This window comes from Sminthopsis crassicaudata, chromosome 5 (assembly GCF_048593235.1).
Source record: "Sminthopsis crassicaudata isolate SCR6 chromosome 5, ASM4859323v1, whole genome shotgun sequence".
NCBI classification, from domain to species: domain Eukaryota; kingdom Metazoa; phylum Chordata; class Mammalia; order Dasyuromorphia; family Dasyuridae; genus Sminthopsis; species Sminthopsis crassicaudata.
The window spans coordinates 86471156-86486788 of NC_133621.1; the positions used below are offsets into that span (position 1 = coordinate 86471156).

The following is a 15633-nucleotide window of genomic DNA, read 5'->3' on the forward strand; positions in this document are numbered from 1 at the left end:
GTGGGTAATCCCCCATCTCCTCCATCAGTTCTAATCATGCCCTATCCATCTGATTCTTGTGTCTATGTCCTCTTATAAATCCTCAATAGAAGATCTACCTCTGGATCTTATAAAATTTTGCCCAGGGAATTCTTCTGTTATCTCTCACTCTCATTTGATAGCTGACCTACTCCCTTAAAATCCTGTTTTGGATACTTAATAGCTATGTACATTGGGTAAATCATTTTACCTTCTCTAGCCTGAGTTTCCTCATTTTATAAAATGAGATCCCCCAATATAGTCTTTTCCAACTCAATAATCTTACAACTGATTGCTTGTTGACTAGACATCAGGCATAACTAGGGTAGGAAGATTGAGATTTGGGCCTAGAGCATCAATATTTAGGGAGTTTTGACAGAATTTACTCTCCTTCAAAAGCAAAGAAAGAATTCAGTTTTGCCTTTGTATAACAAGGATAATTAATTTAAAAAGACATGGCAACTCATGAGCTGAGCTTCTGACCAACCTAGCAGGTTCTACCCCTTCTCCTCAATTGATTTTTATCCTCAAATATTTATTGAAAGGTGTATTTTATATTATTTGCCTTTTGACATTAAAATTGCTAATTAAGGTTCCAGCTGCTAGCCTGGAGGTTCCAAAAAGACAACAGTGACCCTGGAAAGACATAAAAAAGAGAGAGAGAGAGAGAGAGAGAGAGAGAGAGAGAGAGAGAGAGAGAGAGAGAGAGAGAGAGAGAGAGAGAGAGAGAGAGAGACAGGCAGACAGAGGAGGGGGGGGGGGGGATACAGTATGACAAATGTTATTTATTTCCCAAAGCTGATTAGCACTGGTCCCTAGCAAGCCTAGTGGACTGGATCAACTAAATCCAATTTAATAGGACTGCCTGATGACCAATCTACAAATTGTTGATTCAAATCTATGTTTTCTTCCCTACCCTCAAACTTATAAAGTCATTTGGTTACAGAAGGTGGTTAAATCTTACTGACATAAACCCAAAGAATCAATCATTGATGGCAGTAACAGACCCATGCAGTTAAGCCATGCAGTTGACATGCCAAATTTCTCTCCAAGAACTGCACTTGGGGAAAAAAATAAAATTACTCCACATCTGCTATCTTTTTATAATAAAAAAACAATAACTTTACACCTTCAAATATTTCACGCTTCAGCACAGAAATGATCATAAGACCAAGTAAAACCATTTCTATTTTGACACTCCTGGCCACCTGCACTGCTTAAAGTCTATTACATTTTTAAAGCTTTGTTTTACTGCAAAAGAAATATATCACATTGTTTAGGCATTGCTTTTATTTTTAAACTAAAACAATACAAGAAAAGCCAAGAGCAATAAAATTCCCCCAAAGAAAAAGCTATCTTCTTTGGTTCATCTTAGCTCCTATAGTTATTAAAGAGCTAAAAACCAGCTCAGAAATCTCTTTCCACCACGTACAATAATAACTTGAATTGCTATAGCACTTTGAGATACAGAAAGACCCTTTTTACAACAATATTCTGAGTTGGGGAGGTAGCTAGTGCATCACAGGTTAAGAACTAGAAGGGACTTTGCCTATCCCACCGCTATTTTAAAGATGGGGAAATGGGCACAAGGAAATGAAGTGATTTGCCCAAGCTAACATAGGTAGTAAGCATCAGAGAGAAATGTGAACTTGTATTCTTATCCCCACTTTATAGATGAGTCATATGAAATATAGGGAGGCAAATCAACTTGCCTACAGACACAAAGAATTGGCAGCAGAGAAAAGGGAAAGCTCAGGTGGCAAAGCTAGTGCTAAAAAGACTAATTGAAGAATGGCAAAGATAAATTTTGCCAGTTTTATTCAGGGTCAGCCTTAAAAAAATCAGGGAAGATGTCATCCCACTCTGGGTCTCTATTACATTATGACTTTAAACATGCATGCTGATCACTATGAGCAAGCAGAGTTCTTTGAGGTTCTTTTCAGTTTTATGATTCTGGGATGACAAACCAACATTTAATATGAGATCCATCTGGTAGAGATAGTTGCTTCCTGGAGATTTCACAGAGTCTGTTTTAGCTGTGACCCCACACTCTGCTAGAGGGCAGTCTGATTCACTGAGAAGTGAAAGAGACCAGGTTACTTGGGACTGAGTGGGAAGGTATGTGGAGCACCAAGCCATCATATACCTACTACCCTGTCATTTTCTGAAGCCAATCATCATTTTTCTGTGCAAGATCTGCCTTCTATCTTATTATCCTGATGCTGACAATGTGACTCCCTTTGGTTTTTGAAATTCGCTTAAGAACTCACACAATATTTTCCTTGAATCAGATAATTCACACATTGATGGATTTCCAACTTTGATGTAGAGGCTGTAGTGACCAGCTACACTGGTCCAATTTTTTCCTGTACTTTGACTTTCTCACACACGCTGGGCAGAGCCACAGCCCTACTAATCACATGTGCCAATTCTTGGACAAAAAATGCCCTTGCCCCAGCACTATAGTGACTAGCAGAATTAAAACACTGGGAACTGTCACTGCTTCTTAAGTTGATTAGTTGCCTTTATGTGGGCTACTTTCAAGCCCTCATCAGATTGATGTGTCTGTCTGCTCAGAGTTATTTATTCCTTTATTTCTTGTTGTTCTGTGGTCTATGTTCCATATTTCTCATTTCATCCATTTCTATGGATTATTTAGCAAATGATTCCCTCCCACTTCTGTCCCCTAAAAATTCATTGAAATAAAGAAATAGGTTCTCCTCCTTTGAATTTAGGATAATTTCCTAGAAGCCTTCCTACTTCTGTATTTTTTCCTTTAAAATTTCAGATTCTAAAAGGCAAGAGCTGTATGTCATCTTTATGTGTTAACATTGGTAGTGCTAACAATGGTGGTATAGTGGACAGAGAACTGGGTCTGGAGTCAGGAAGACTCATTTTCCTAAGTTCCAATCTGGCTTCAGACACTTGTTAGCTATGTGATCTTGGACAAGTCACTTCATCCTGTTTGCCTCAGTTTTCTCACCTGTAAAATGAGCTGGAGAAGGAAATGGCAAAGCACTTCAGTACCTGTGCCAAGAAAATCCCAAACAAAGTAACAAAGAGTCAAAACTGAATTATAACAATAAAAGATGGTACTGTGTAAACATGGGGACAAAATAAATACTCTGAGAGTAACTATTCTTTTGATAATACACAAGAGAACAGAAGGGCCAAATTCAGTATTATAAGGCATAATGAGTAACATAATGGAGAGAGAGCTGACTTCGAGATCTATATTCTAGTCCTGTATCTGACATATGTGTGCTGTATGATTCTTCTCAGAGCTCTAGGTAACTCTCTAACATTTTAAGTTTCAGAGAAGGTGAAGATTTCCACTGACAGAAGTCCAGCCCTTATCCTTATCTTTCTTTTGTTATGGTCAAAGAAGTAAAAATGTCTAATCATGATGTTATATTTCATTCTCCTACACAAAGAAATTCAGAAATTCTATAAGATGCAATGATGTAACAGGTTACAAGCTATATAGGGTCAGAGTTCACTGGAAGATATCAGTCAATAAATATTTATAAAGTAACTAAGTTCTTATTTGTCATCTACTATAAGTCAGACACTATTAAGTGCAGATGTATATTGACAGAAAGGAAGGCTATTTCTTCCCATATCCCCTCCTGTATTAGAACGCAGTAAATTCCATCTTTAGATATTATTTCCCTTGAACCTCAAAGTATTTAAATATTCAAGAATCTTCTACTAAAGAATAATTATTTGTATAAGGAATAGAGTCCTACCAGGATTAACTTTAGCCCAACATCACTGTGTTGGTAGATGGATATTTCCAACTCAGTCCCTCTCTGGAGTTAGGTTATCTGCTCAGTCCTTTTTCTTTGGGACATGATGTGACTGTTGCAATTTCCAAATACTTGTCGCTGATCCTCAAGCTTGTGGTGGTAGTTAGATTGCAATAAGAGCTAAAATGGCTTCTTGACATATACAAATCCCCTGCTTCTCTGAAATGACCCTATAATATAGAGTTTATCCAGTATTGGAGGAAAGGGGATAATATTAAATAAGACAATTTAATCCCCAAAGATACTTGACAATCCATCTAATATGTTACCATAGGTAGTCCTTTCAGAAATGATCAATTTTGTGCTATTTCAGGAACAGAAGGCTTGAAAAATTCAGTTTATTTCACCAGTTTTTAAAGGTGCAGAAGCAAAGAATGATGGTGGAATACTACAAAGGTATTGCTGTCTGCTCATCAGACTCCTACTTTTGCAGAATCAGTAATATTTCTTCAGATGGAATTACAGGATGAGACAGGAAATCTGTATTGAAAATCATCTGTATCATAGCTGGGACTGAGAGATGACCCATTACAGTCTAATAAATAAAAATTCACCCAGTCACAGACAATACAATTTTGGTAGGCATAAGTTCCTTGAAATAGACCCGGACCCTTCTGACTCTTAGTTCTAACTTTTTAATTATTGTATGCTTAGCTTTCATAGAATTTTTACCAATCTCTATTTGTGATCCCTTAAACCAATAATTTATGATGTCTATGAACTGAAATTCCACTGGATCATTAGTAGCCCATTCCACCGGAGCCCCATTTCAGTAAAGTTTATATTAAATGGTCAGATAGGGAAACAGTGTATACACCTTGGTCAAATTAACTTTCCTTTTTCTCCTGGGTAATTGAGAATTAGTTATTTAGCTAATAATCAATGAATTAACCAGATCAATTCACATCTCATAAAAATCCTTCATGCTAACAAGTCCTATCCGAAGATCCTGTTAACTTATTTTTGAATTCTAGGTTCCTTAGTAGAATTGAAATTTAACCAAGATAGGAGTAACTTTGAGAAATGCAGCTATTGTTACTAGTGAGAATTCTTTAAGTAGTAATGAAGCCCATTTTGGTCCCTTTAAGAAACTAGTCCTTTCAGATAGATTTATTCCTTTCTGATTCCCAACCCCTCCTAGCTGATGCATTATCAATTCAGGAAGCTAAGACCTTTGATTCACAAGTCCTGGTCAAAAGCACCCCTCTGAATTCCAATAGAAGATTCGGGCTTGTCTCAGTCCCCATGGGATCTGAGCCAACTTGGGCTGTCCCAGCCCCCATTTTAATGATCTACTCAGGTTTCTCAACCCCCACCAAGCAAATTCTAGCCCTTGCTGAAACCCAGCGAGGAGCCAACTTAGGATTCTATCCACAGGCCACTTTAGCTAAATCTCTCATTATAAAAAGAGCCAAGTTGGAGTCCTTTCTTCACAGAGGTTCCAAAGATGCCAGCCCTACACTTGGCATACCAAAGGTCTCTGCCCACTGGAATATTGTTTCCAGTGCCCTCTTATCTCTACTTTCACCTATTTCCTTAACTAGACTTTAACCTTACTTCTAATCCCCATAACAAACCTCTTTTATCAATCTAGGTTTTTGGCTCTGTAAATTCCTTTACAGAGAACTGCTTGCACTGCCACTAGACCTCATTTAACTTCCTACCCTTGCACCAAATTCTGAGAGGTTGCTGGGGGGATCCATTTACTCCCCGAACAACAAACCTTCCACTAGACCAGTAACCCTAATTTCATTTTGGTACCCCAAATCTAAACCTCATCATTTTGGTTCCCCCTATACCTCTTCAGTCTTACACATGGAAGAAAAAGATCACAGAATGATTACTTACTTATATTACCAAATAATTTGTTTCATTTTATAAATAGTTCTTATTAGGGTTTTATAAATATTCATGTATATATGTGCATTTATTTTAAAGGTTGGGGGTAGGAAAAGTTCAAATTGTTATGTAAGGAACTTCTAGTATGAAATTTCTTTTCACTAATACAGATTGGTAATTCATCTATATTTATTATTATATAGAATTGGCTGGGGTCATTGAGAGATTAAGTGACCCGCTTATAATCTTAAAGCTCTGTGAGAAGCAGGATTTGTGCTCAAATCTTTGTGACACCATGGCTGACCTTCAATTTTATATGCTACACTGCCAACCCTACTTAAAATAAGATTTACTTTAAAATTTATTTGTTGGTGATTTAATAAGCTGATTATGTAAAGTGAGGTCAACTTGCATTACAAAAATGCTATTTTCTCTGAAATTGAAGAGATAACCTCCAAATCTGTCATTAAATCCTTCCAGAACTTCCAGGTAAATACAAACCGAACCAAAAGGTCATCATTTTACTTAATTTGCTTGCTTACCAACTGTTGACCTTTAGGGCCCCACCCTGCATACTGGAGTTTTGCATTGCTGACTTCTGGAGGATCCAAGCTTTGAGGATCTCTGAAAAGAAAGGCATGGAAAAAAATCAGTGGGACTCAAGGATTTTACAACCTTAGACTTCATTCTTTAGCTAGTACCCATAGCCCTTTCCCTTCCCTTGTCATCAATTATGAAGAGTTCAGCCTGATTAGCACACAAGATAGCTCATTCCATCTCTATTTCAATTCCTTGCATGTGTAAAAAAGTACAAAAAATCTGAAAGAAGTCCATCACTGCCTAGCTCAAATGGTAAATATTCATCAAAAGAAAAGAAAAAGAAAGCAAAAATGGCATACTGATCAATTTTTAAACTATTCATAACAGTCAGGATTAAAAATTGAAGTGTATAGTAATATCTCAAGTTTGCAATACCTCCATCCTCATCTTTGACATTCCAGGCAAATATTCCTTATTTTTGCACTTGATATTATTTTTTTTCCAATTATATGCAAAGATAGTTTTCAACATTCATTTTTGTTTGCTTTTGAGTTCCAATTTTTTCTTCCTCCCTTTGTTCCTTTCTTTTCCCCAAGGCAGCAAGCAATTTGATTTAGGTTATATTGTACATTCATGCTAAACATATTTCCACAATTGTCATATTGTGAAAGAATCATAATAAAAGAGAAAACCCATAAGAAACAAAAAAAAAAATGCAAAAATGGCATGCTTTGATCTGCATTCAGACTCCATAATTCTTTCCGTAGATATGGATTACATTTTCCACCTTAAATCTTTCAAAATTGTCTTAGATCATTGAATTGCTGAAAGGAACTAAATCTATCATAGTTGATCATTGCACAATGTTGCTGTTACCATGTATAATATTCTCCTGTTTCTGTTCACTTCTCTCAATATCAGTTCATGTTAAGTCTTTCCAGGTTTTTCTGAAATTTACCTGCTCATTGTTTCTTTTAGAACAATAGTATTACATTACATTTATATGCCACAACTTCTTCAACCATTCCCTAATTGATGAACATCTCCTCAATTTCCAATTCTTTGTCACCACAAAAAGAGCTGTTATAAATATTTTCTTATACATGGGTCCTTCTCTCTTTGGGATGTAGACCTAGTAATGGTATTGCTGGACCAAATGATACTGCTGCATAGCTTTATAGCCCTTTGGTCCTAGTTCCAAAATGCTCTCCAGAATGGTTGAATCAGCTCCCAATTCTACTAACAATGCATTAGTGTTCCAATTTCCCCATATCCTTCCCAACATTTGTCATTTTCCTTTTCTGTCATATTAGCTAATCTGATCGATGTGAAGTGGTTACCTCAGAGTTGTTTTAATTTGCATGTCTCTAATCAATAGAGATTTAGAACATTTTTTCATATGACTACAAATTAAATTTAATTTCTTCATCTGAAAACTGCCTGTTCATATTCTTTGATCATTTATCAATTGAAGAATGGTTATTTTCTTGTAAATTTGATAGAATTCTCTATATATTTTAGAAAATAGGCCCTAAAGACTGGAAGAGACTTTTTTATGTATTAAAATCAACAATAAAAGGCATGTAAACCTGGATACAAAATTTAAAATCTTGATTTCTAGCTGGTATAAAGATCAGATGTTTTCTAGGTTGGGAGGAGAGTGAAAAGGTATAATTTCCTTGAAATCAGAAAAAGAGATATCCAACTCCTGTCCTAATTGACCAATGTGGGACTAGTTTTCAAGTGAGTCATATAGATTGCCTGAGATGTATAATTGTGAGAAAATCCTTTGCACCAATCTTTGGATCTAACTGGGTTTTTGGTCAGCATAATCTAGATCTTTAGTTAAGGTCTCTAAATTAACAGCTAGGGGTATGCAGCTTTCCAACCATGTTAAGAATAGGTTCAAACGTGCAATAAAGCTTTCTTACAATTGAATAAAAATTTCTTACAGGACAGAAATTAGACTATACCCATAATTGAATAGAAATGGAACCAAACTACCTCTAGAATTGAGTCAAAAGATGTAGTCCATGTGGTTCACTCAATTCCCATAATTCCTTCAGAGACATCTTGCTTCTGGGAAAAAGATATCCTTCATTTTTCTACCACATTCATAGCAACAACCTCTTTCTACTGGTCATGTCACCAGGACAAATGACATCTTTAAAATTATGAAATTAGGACAGTCATATTTTCTTTTCTATATGTCTTAAAAAAAGATAAATGTCCTCTTCATCTATAGTTTGAGTGCCAAGAACTTAGTAAGTGAAATAGCTATTCTACGGTGTGGAAGAAACAGTAACCCAACCATGATTCTCTTATACAATCAGTATATATATTTAACTAGAACCTGCCTTTCTCTATATCCCTAGTACTCAGCCCAATACTAGCAAGTACTTTTTGAAAGTTCACAATAATATTGTAAAAACAAATGACTGAAAGGTATAAGAACCATGATCAATGCAGTGATTATTCACTATTCCAGAAGACTGATGACAAAATAAGCTACTTATTACAAAGAGGTGATTTATTTAGGGTGCAGAATATTTTTATGTACAGTTCTTGAGGGAATTTCTTTTACTTGATTATAATTTTTAAAATGATAATAACTTTTAAAACCATTTAATAATAAAATAGAATAATTTTTAAAAATAATATTTTATTTTCTTTTTAAAAATGAGTTGGGAGTGGGAAAGAGAAAACAAAGCTTTCTTTTAATTTTTCATTAAAATAGAGGAACTACATCAAGTGGAGAATGGTTGGGTAAATTGTGGTATATGAAGGTTATGGAATATTATTGCTCTGTAAGAAATGACCAGCAGGAGGAATACAGAGAGGCTTGGAGAGACTTAAATCAACTGTTGCTGAGTGAAATGAGCAGAACCAGAAGATCACTGTACACTTCAACAATACTGTATGAGGATGTATTCTGATGGAAGTGGAAATCTTCAACATAAAGAAGATCCAACTCACTTCCAGTTGATCAATGAAGGACAGAAATAACTATACCCAGAGAAGGAACACTGGGAAGCGAATGTAAATTGTTAGCACTACTGTCTATCTACCCAGGTTACTTATACCTTTGGAAGCTAATAATTAATGTGCAACAAGAAAATGGTATTTACACACATATATTGTATCTAGGTTATATTGTAACACATGTAAAATGTATGGGATTACCTGCCATCGGGGGGAGGGAGTAGAGGGAGGGAGGGGATAATTTGGAAAAATGAATAAAAAAAAAAAAGCTGAAAAATAGATGTCTAGGAAATGGAGAACAATTGTCACAAATGAAGTAATTATTTTTACTCATAAAAGACCTTATTATAAAATAAAATAAAATAGAGGAACTACAAAAATGAAATGTTACATGCATTTTCACGAGGTCACAGTATTATTAGTTTTACTTAACTGTTTTGCTCTGTCACAAGTGATTTCTCAAAAAAGAAGGAGTAATTTCTAAATGTCTATAATGTTAAAACACATCAATATAATTTGAAAAAATGTCTGTTGACCCATCATGATTTGCCAAAAGTCATATTGAATATATTGACTGATAATATTGAGTTTAATATTCCACAGACTAGAAATGTACACCTCTTAAAGATTCTTAAGTTGAGTTATGGGATACTCTAATTTGTTAAGAACTCACCAACATTCTTCTGTTATTAATTAAGGATAATGCTTTGTAAAAGAAATTGCATTTAGGAATAGTGAGCTGGGAATGGCATTCTAAATACTTTATGTGGTTTAGAGGCACAGATTTTCAAAATGAACAAAGAAGATGTTTATATTTGAATCCACTGGTTTTTTTGTTTGTTTGATAGAAGTAGAGAAGATAGGTTTAGGAGTGGAAGGAAATGAAAAACATGTGATACATCTGGGGAAAGATTCTGAGGATGTGACCCTGCCTAGCCTTTCTCTGGGGTATATTAGTAATCATGTGACACATTAAAGAGAGCATAATGGTATGATCAAAATAACATGATAAAATCAAGTGGGTAGTGATAGAAGTGAAGATTTGAGATAAAAGGAGTTTGTAATGTTCAAGTGCAACATTGTGAAAAGGGCAGGGCAATAAACTGAAAATCAGGATTTACAAGCCCAATTCTGCTTCTACTTGCTTTGTAACCTTAGTTATGTTTCCTTAGGCCTCAACAATCACTCAATATGCATTCATTAAGCACCTACTATTTCAGAGGGCAGATAAGTGGTGCTTTGGATTGAATGCCCAAACTAGAGTCAGGAAGACTCATATTCCTGAGTTCAGATCTAGCCTTAGGCACTTACTAGCTATGTGACCGTGAGCACTGGCATTTAACCCTATTTGTTTCAGATTCTTCATCTGTAAAATAAACTTAGAAGGAAACAGCAAACTATGAAAATCCCAAATGGAGGGACTAAGAATCAGACACAAATGGGAATGACTGAAAAATAACAAATCGCAGACACTGGAGGTAATAACACAAGTGAGACACATGGCCTTCCTTCATGGAGCTTACATTCTACATTCAACTCAACCACATAGTTTAGTGGAAAGAACACTGATTATGCAATCAAAGGACATGGTTCTGCTACCCATTACCTAAGTAATTTTGGACTTGCCATTGTCTCCTTTCATGACTCAATTTCCTCATTTCTAAAAGACTTTTGGAATCAATGGTCTATTACAGTCCCTTTTAATCCTAATGTTATATCAGGATGAACAGTACATCCAAGGCAATTTAAGAAACATGTATGGAGAACTCATTATGTACAAGGAAGGCAAAGACGACCATAAAACATTTCTTGGTCCCAAGCAATGAAACCTGAGGCCTCCCCAAATCATGCATTAGTGCAAAGGAGAGATTTGGGATTGGTGGGGGCAAAAAGGAGGTAGAATGGCAAAATAGAAGGAACATTGGCTCTGGAAACAGAAGAACTGATTTCTAATCCTGCCCCCAAAGCAGAGTACATGTATGACAATGTGTCACTTAATCTACTTGATCTCCAGTTTCTTCATCTGTAAAAAACAAAGGGGTTGAACTACAATATCCATGAAGTTCCTTCTAGTTCTATATCTCTGGACTTGTGAATTCAATATCACCTTATATTTTTAGAGTAGGCTTTAACTTTTTTAGAGGCTTCCACATTCACAATCTCCTTTTAGAATTACATGACTGTTGGAAAGTACATATATTAAAGGGCAAGTATTAGTCCCATTTGATAGATGAGGAAATCAAGGAGAAATAAGGAATAAATTAACTCACTCATTTCATCCTGACCTTGATTTTGTTCACACTCAGGTGACATCAGTCAGGTGCTGCTTCTAAAAATATTAGGTAAGACTAACAAACACAGTGAATCAGACCAGACCGAGTTTCTTTGGACTTTGTCAGGCACCAAGGACTGGAAAGCAGATTAGAGAGAAAGGCTGTTTAAATCCTGTAACCTTATTTGATTTTGAAATTCATTTTGTTAGCTTGTGCTTTCCAAATAGGTGCCTAAGTTATTCAGGAACAACAGGGGATTAACCTCTCTCTAATTTAACAACTGTAAATTCCCGTAAATGTTAACTGAAAAGGGTATCGCTGAGTGGATAATGTGTCTCTCAAGATTACAAAAACAGCAGTTCCAATATGCCAAGGTTATACATGCATTTAAATTTCTATTAGCATTTTCTCATTCATGCAACGGGAGACCTTTACTACTTTTGTGAAGTTGAAAAAAATTCATCCCTACTTTTCCACACAGTTGACACATCTATAAACAGTGGGAAGGCTTTCTAGCATGGGGAAAATAGCACTAGGATTTAGAAGACTTATAATAGAGTGCCAGATCTACCACTTAACTGGTTAATTCAATTTGGAGCAAATCACAACCTCTTTTAGACTTGCTTTCCCCACTTGTGAAATAAGAACCCTGATTTTAACTTAAATTTACAGATGAGGAAACTGTGTCCAGAAAGAATCACTGTGTTGTAAGGTCAATGGACTGCAGATTTAGGAGCTTAAAGAGTCATTAGATAGATTTGTGGTACAAAATGCCATCTTCATTTAGAGAAAGAACCATGGAGACTGAATGTGGTTTAAAGCACAGCATTTTCACCTTTTTGTTGTTGCTATTGTTGTTTGCTTGCTTGGTTTTTTCTCTCATGTTTTTCCCTTTTTGATCCAATTTTTCTTCTGCAGTTTGATGAATTTAGAAGAATTGCACTTGTTTAACCAATATTGGATTGCTTTCTGTCTTGGGGAGAGGGAGGACGGTAGAGAGGGAGAAAAATATGGAACACAAGGTTTTGCAAGGGTGATTGCTAGGAACTATCTTTGCATGTATTTAGAAAAATAAAATATTGTTAGACAAAAAAAAAAAAGTGGGGGGGGGGGGCACTGACGATCATCTGACACTCTTATTTTGTTGATCAGGAAAAGGGCCCAGAGAGAAATAAATGCTTTGGCCAAAATCACGTAGGTACAGCTGGAAGTAAAAGGCAAGTCAATGGAATCTATGATCTGAATTCTTTCCACTTCTAAAACTATAGGGCAGGACCACACCTTACTGGTTTTATGAAAGGATCAGATAAGGAAATGGTTTAGCTTAGCTGTGCTTATTTTATAAATTGTAAAGAATCATGCATTAATTTAATAATTTATTAAATATTCTGTGCAAAGCACCATGCTTAGCTCTAGGAGGAAATGTAAAATTAATGAGAAACTATATGGATGTAAGGCCTTATTATTGATCAGTAAAAAACTATCTCTGTATTAATGATAGACAATCAGATGACTTCATAAAGCCATAAGTGAACTACTGGGGCAGCAATGATTTGGCCTTTGAGAAGTTGCTATATCATCCGTTTATAGTGAGATACTGTATGATTCCTCTTATCTACTCAATAATCCCATCTTGGGAAATGTCAAACAAACTATACTAGTGGAGTGATTTTCTATAGGGAATGAGATCAAATAGATGACTCAGAGGCCCATCAATGAGTCATTGGTTTACTAGAGACTCAGCCAAAGAGATAAAACTAATCCCAAATTATTAATCCACAATTCAAACCTTTCTTTCTCAAGATGGGACAACTGAAATCCAGAAAAGATAAGTGGATGGACTGGGGTGGCCTAAGTGGCTTTGAAAGCCCCCAATCCTTGCCCCAGCTCTGGTCTTTTGACTTTAAGTCCATTTCATTGCATTAAAAAACTCAGATGGGTTAAACTTCTGGGAAAGAAGAGAGGATAAATATAGATGGCCTTTCAAAAAAAAGATTCTATGATTCCAACACAATCAAATATCAGTGCAATAATTTCACACCATCACACTGTTACAGACTTGGAAGGGATCATTGAACAACCACCCTCCCTATGCAGAAATGTATTCAGTTGCTTTTCTCGCAGGTGTTCATCTACCTTGAAAGATTTCCATAATGGGAAGAAAGTTACTTTTAAAAAATCACCCTTTTTCTTTGTTGGAAAGGTCTAAGGAGTTAGAATGATCTTTGTGCTGAATCAAAAATGTATTCTCTCTGACTTTATTCATTCTCATTTTGCATTGCAGGTAAAACCAAATTTATTTTCTCTTTGGTCTGACAGCACTTGCAAATACTTTGAAAACTGATTGTGTACCTCTTGAATCTCCAGATTAAATATTCCCTACTCCTTAATTATTTCTTATATGAGAATTTTTCATGACTTCTCCTCATCATTTTTGCTGTCTACTTGGTGACCATCCTTGAATTATTGTACCTAGAAGTAAACATGTATTATATAGGTATATACTCAATAGACTAAAAACTTCAATGATTCTATTATCTATTTTGCTTTGGATACTTTACTTCAGTTAATACAAACTAAGGTTTTATTGGCTTTTTTTTTTTTTAAGTAGTATTGATAAAGTATCATACTGGAAAGGGAAGAAAAGGACATAAACTTGTATATCGTGCCTTCTATAAGGCAGCTAAATGGCCCAGTGGTCCAGTCAAGTAAAAGAACTATTCTTCCTAAATTCAAATCTGGCCTCAGACACTTACTAGCTATGTGACCTTGAACAAGTCACTTCATCTTGTTTGCCTCAGTTTTCTTATCTGTAAAATGGGTTGGAGAAGGAAAAGACAATTCATTCTATTATCTTTGCTAGGAAAACCCTAAAGGGGTCACAAAGAGTCAGCCACTAATGAAATAACTAAGGAATAATAATAATTGTGCCTTCTATTTCTCAGGCATTGTGCTAAGTACTTTTTACAAATATTAATTCACTTGATCCTTACAAGGTAGGTACTATTATTAGATTAAATTTACAGTGGAGAAAACTGAGGCAAATAGAGGTTAAGTCACTTGCCTAGAAGGACAAAATTAGTAAATGTTTGAAGTTAGATATAAATTCTGGTATTCCTGATTCCAAGCTCACTAACTATCCCATTCAGTACATTACTTGGCTGCTTTCATTCGACCCACTAGGTCTTATTCTTTTGAACAACATAATTTATTTAAAAAACTTAAATATAAGAATTTATATTTACTCATATTTAATTCCATCTTATATATTTGAAATCATTATTATAGTCTGCTCCAGTGATTTCTTATTTATTAGAATGAGGATTCAGAATTATTTAAGCAGATTATAATGATGAAGGCAAATGTCAAAGAGTTTGCAAATACTTTTATGTCATATAAGTATTAGCTACTATTATAATACATATTTTCCTATGTACTCATCATTACTAAATTTATTACTTAGATGATACATAGTACTTGGTAAAGAAGAGTCCATTAACTGGGGTCCTTTTGTTTTACAATTTAAATGACAATGCTACAGCTGTTAACAGTGTCCTCCTTTGATGTTTTGAAAAAAAAAAAAAAAAGACATGGCTTTATAAATGTGGGTCCTTCTTCCACTGAAACAAATGACAATTTCTCTACATTTTCATAGTCTTAGAAGTTATCATGAGCAAAAAAGAATCACTTAGTGACCAATTCTTTGGTGCTTATCTCTGAACTTATCTGAGCTGAGTTTTAGACAAATTGTCAACAAGCCGAAACTCAATGTAATCAAGTTTGGGCTCCATTAAAAGAGGAAAGCCAGGGTCACTTTCATGCCAGGCTAAAGAGCCAAATTAGGCAGTAACTTAATAAAAGAAACTATCATATAGAAGTTTTAACTTCTGGAATCATTTGGTTAGCTGTAGGAACCAGAGCTGCATTTCCATTAGCACAGGGAACTTTTGGTCAGGGAACTTCCTAAACCAAGGTTATTTAGCATCTTCAGTGAAACTTAAGAGTTATAGAGTTGCTTAGGCCCCTAATAGTATAAGCATATAGTTAGCATTTTAGAGATGGGAGATGAATTCCGGTTTTCTCAGATTTTGGGACTGGCTTTTTCTCATGCTCAACCCATTATCCTTCATAGCTAAAGAGATAAAGACCAATAATGTGAAACGAGAGCTTCA

General features: G+C 35.4%; 1 protein-coding gene across 6 annotated transcripts in view; it reads right to left on the minus strand.

The window, feature by feature from the left end:
- The window catches only part of DPP6 (dipeptidyl peptidase like 6), a 1195887-nt gene that overhangs the window by 270357 nt on the left and 909897 nt on the right, over positions 1 to 15633 (minus strand). For all 6 annotated transcript variants that reach the window (XR_012482250.1, XM_074267390.1, XM_074267388.1 and 3 more), the window contains one exon: positions 6209 to 6290. Coding sequence is in view for 5 of the 6 variants with exons in the window: in XM_074267390.1 (XP_074123491.1) it covers positions 6209 to 6290 (82 nt within the window). In the remaining variant the exon portion in view is untranslated. The remainder of the gene's footprint in view (positions 1 to 6208; positions 6291 to 15633) is intronic.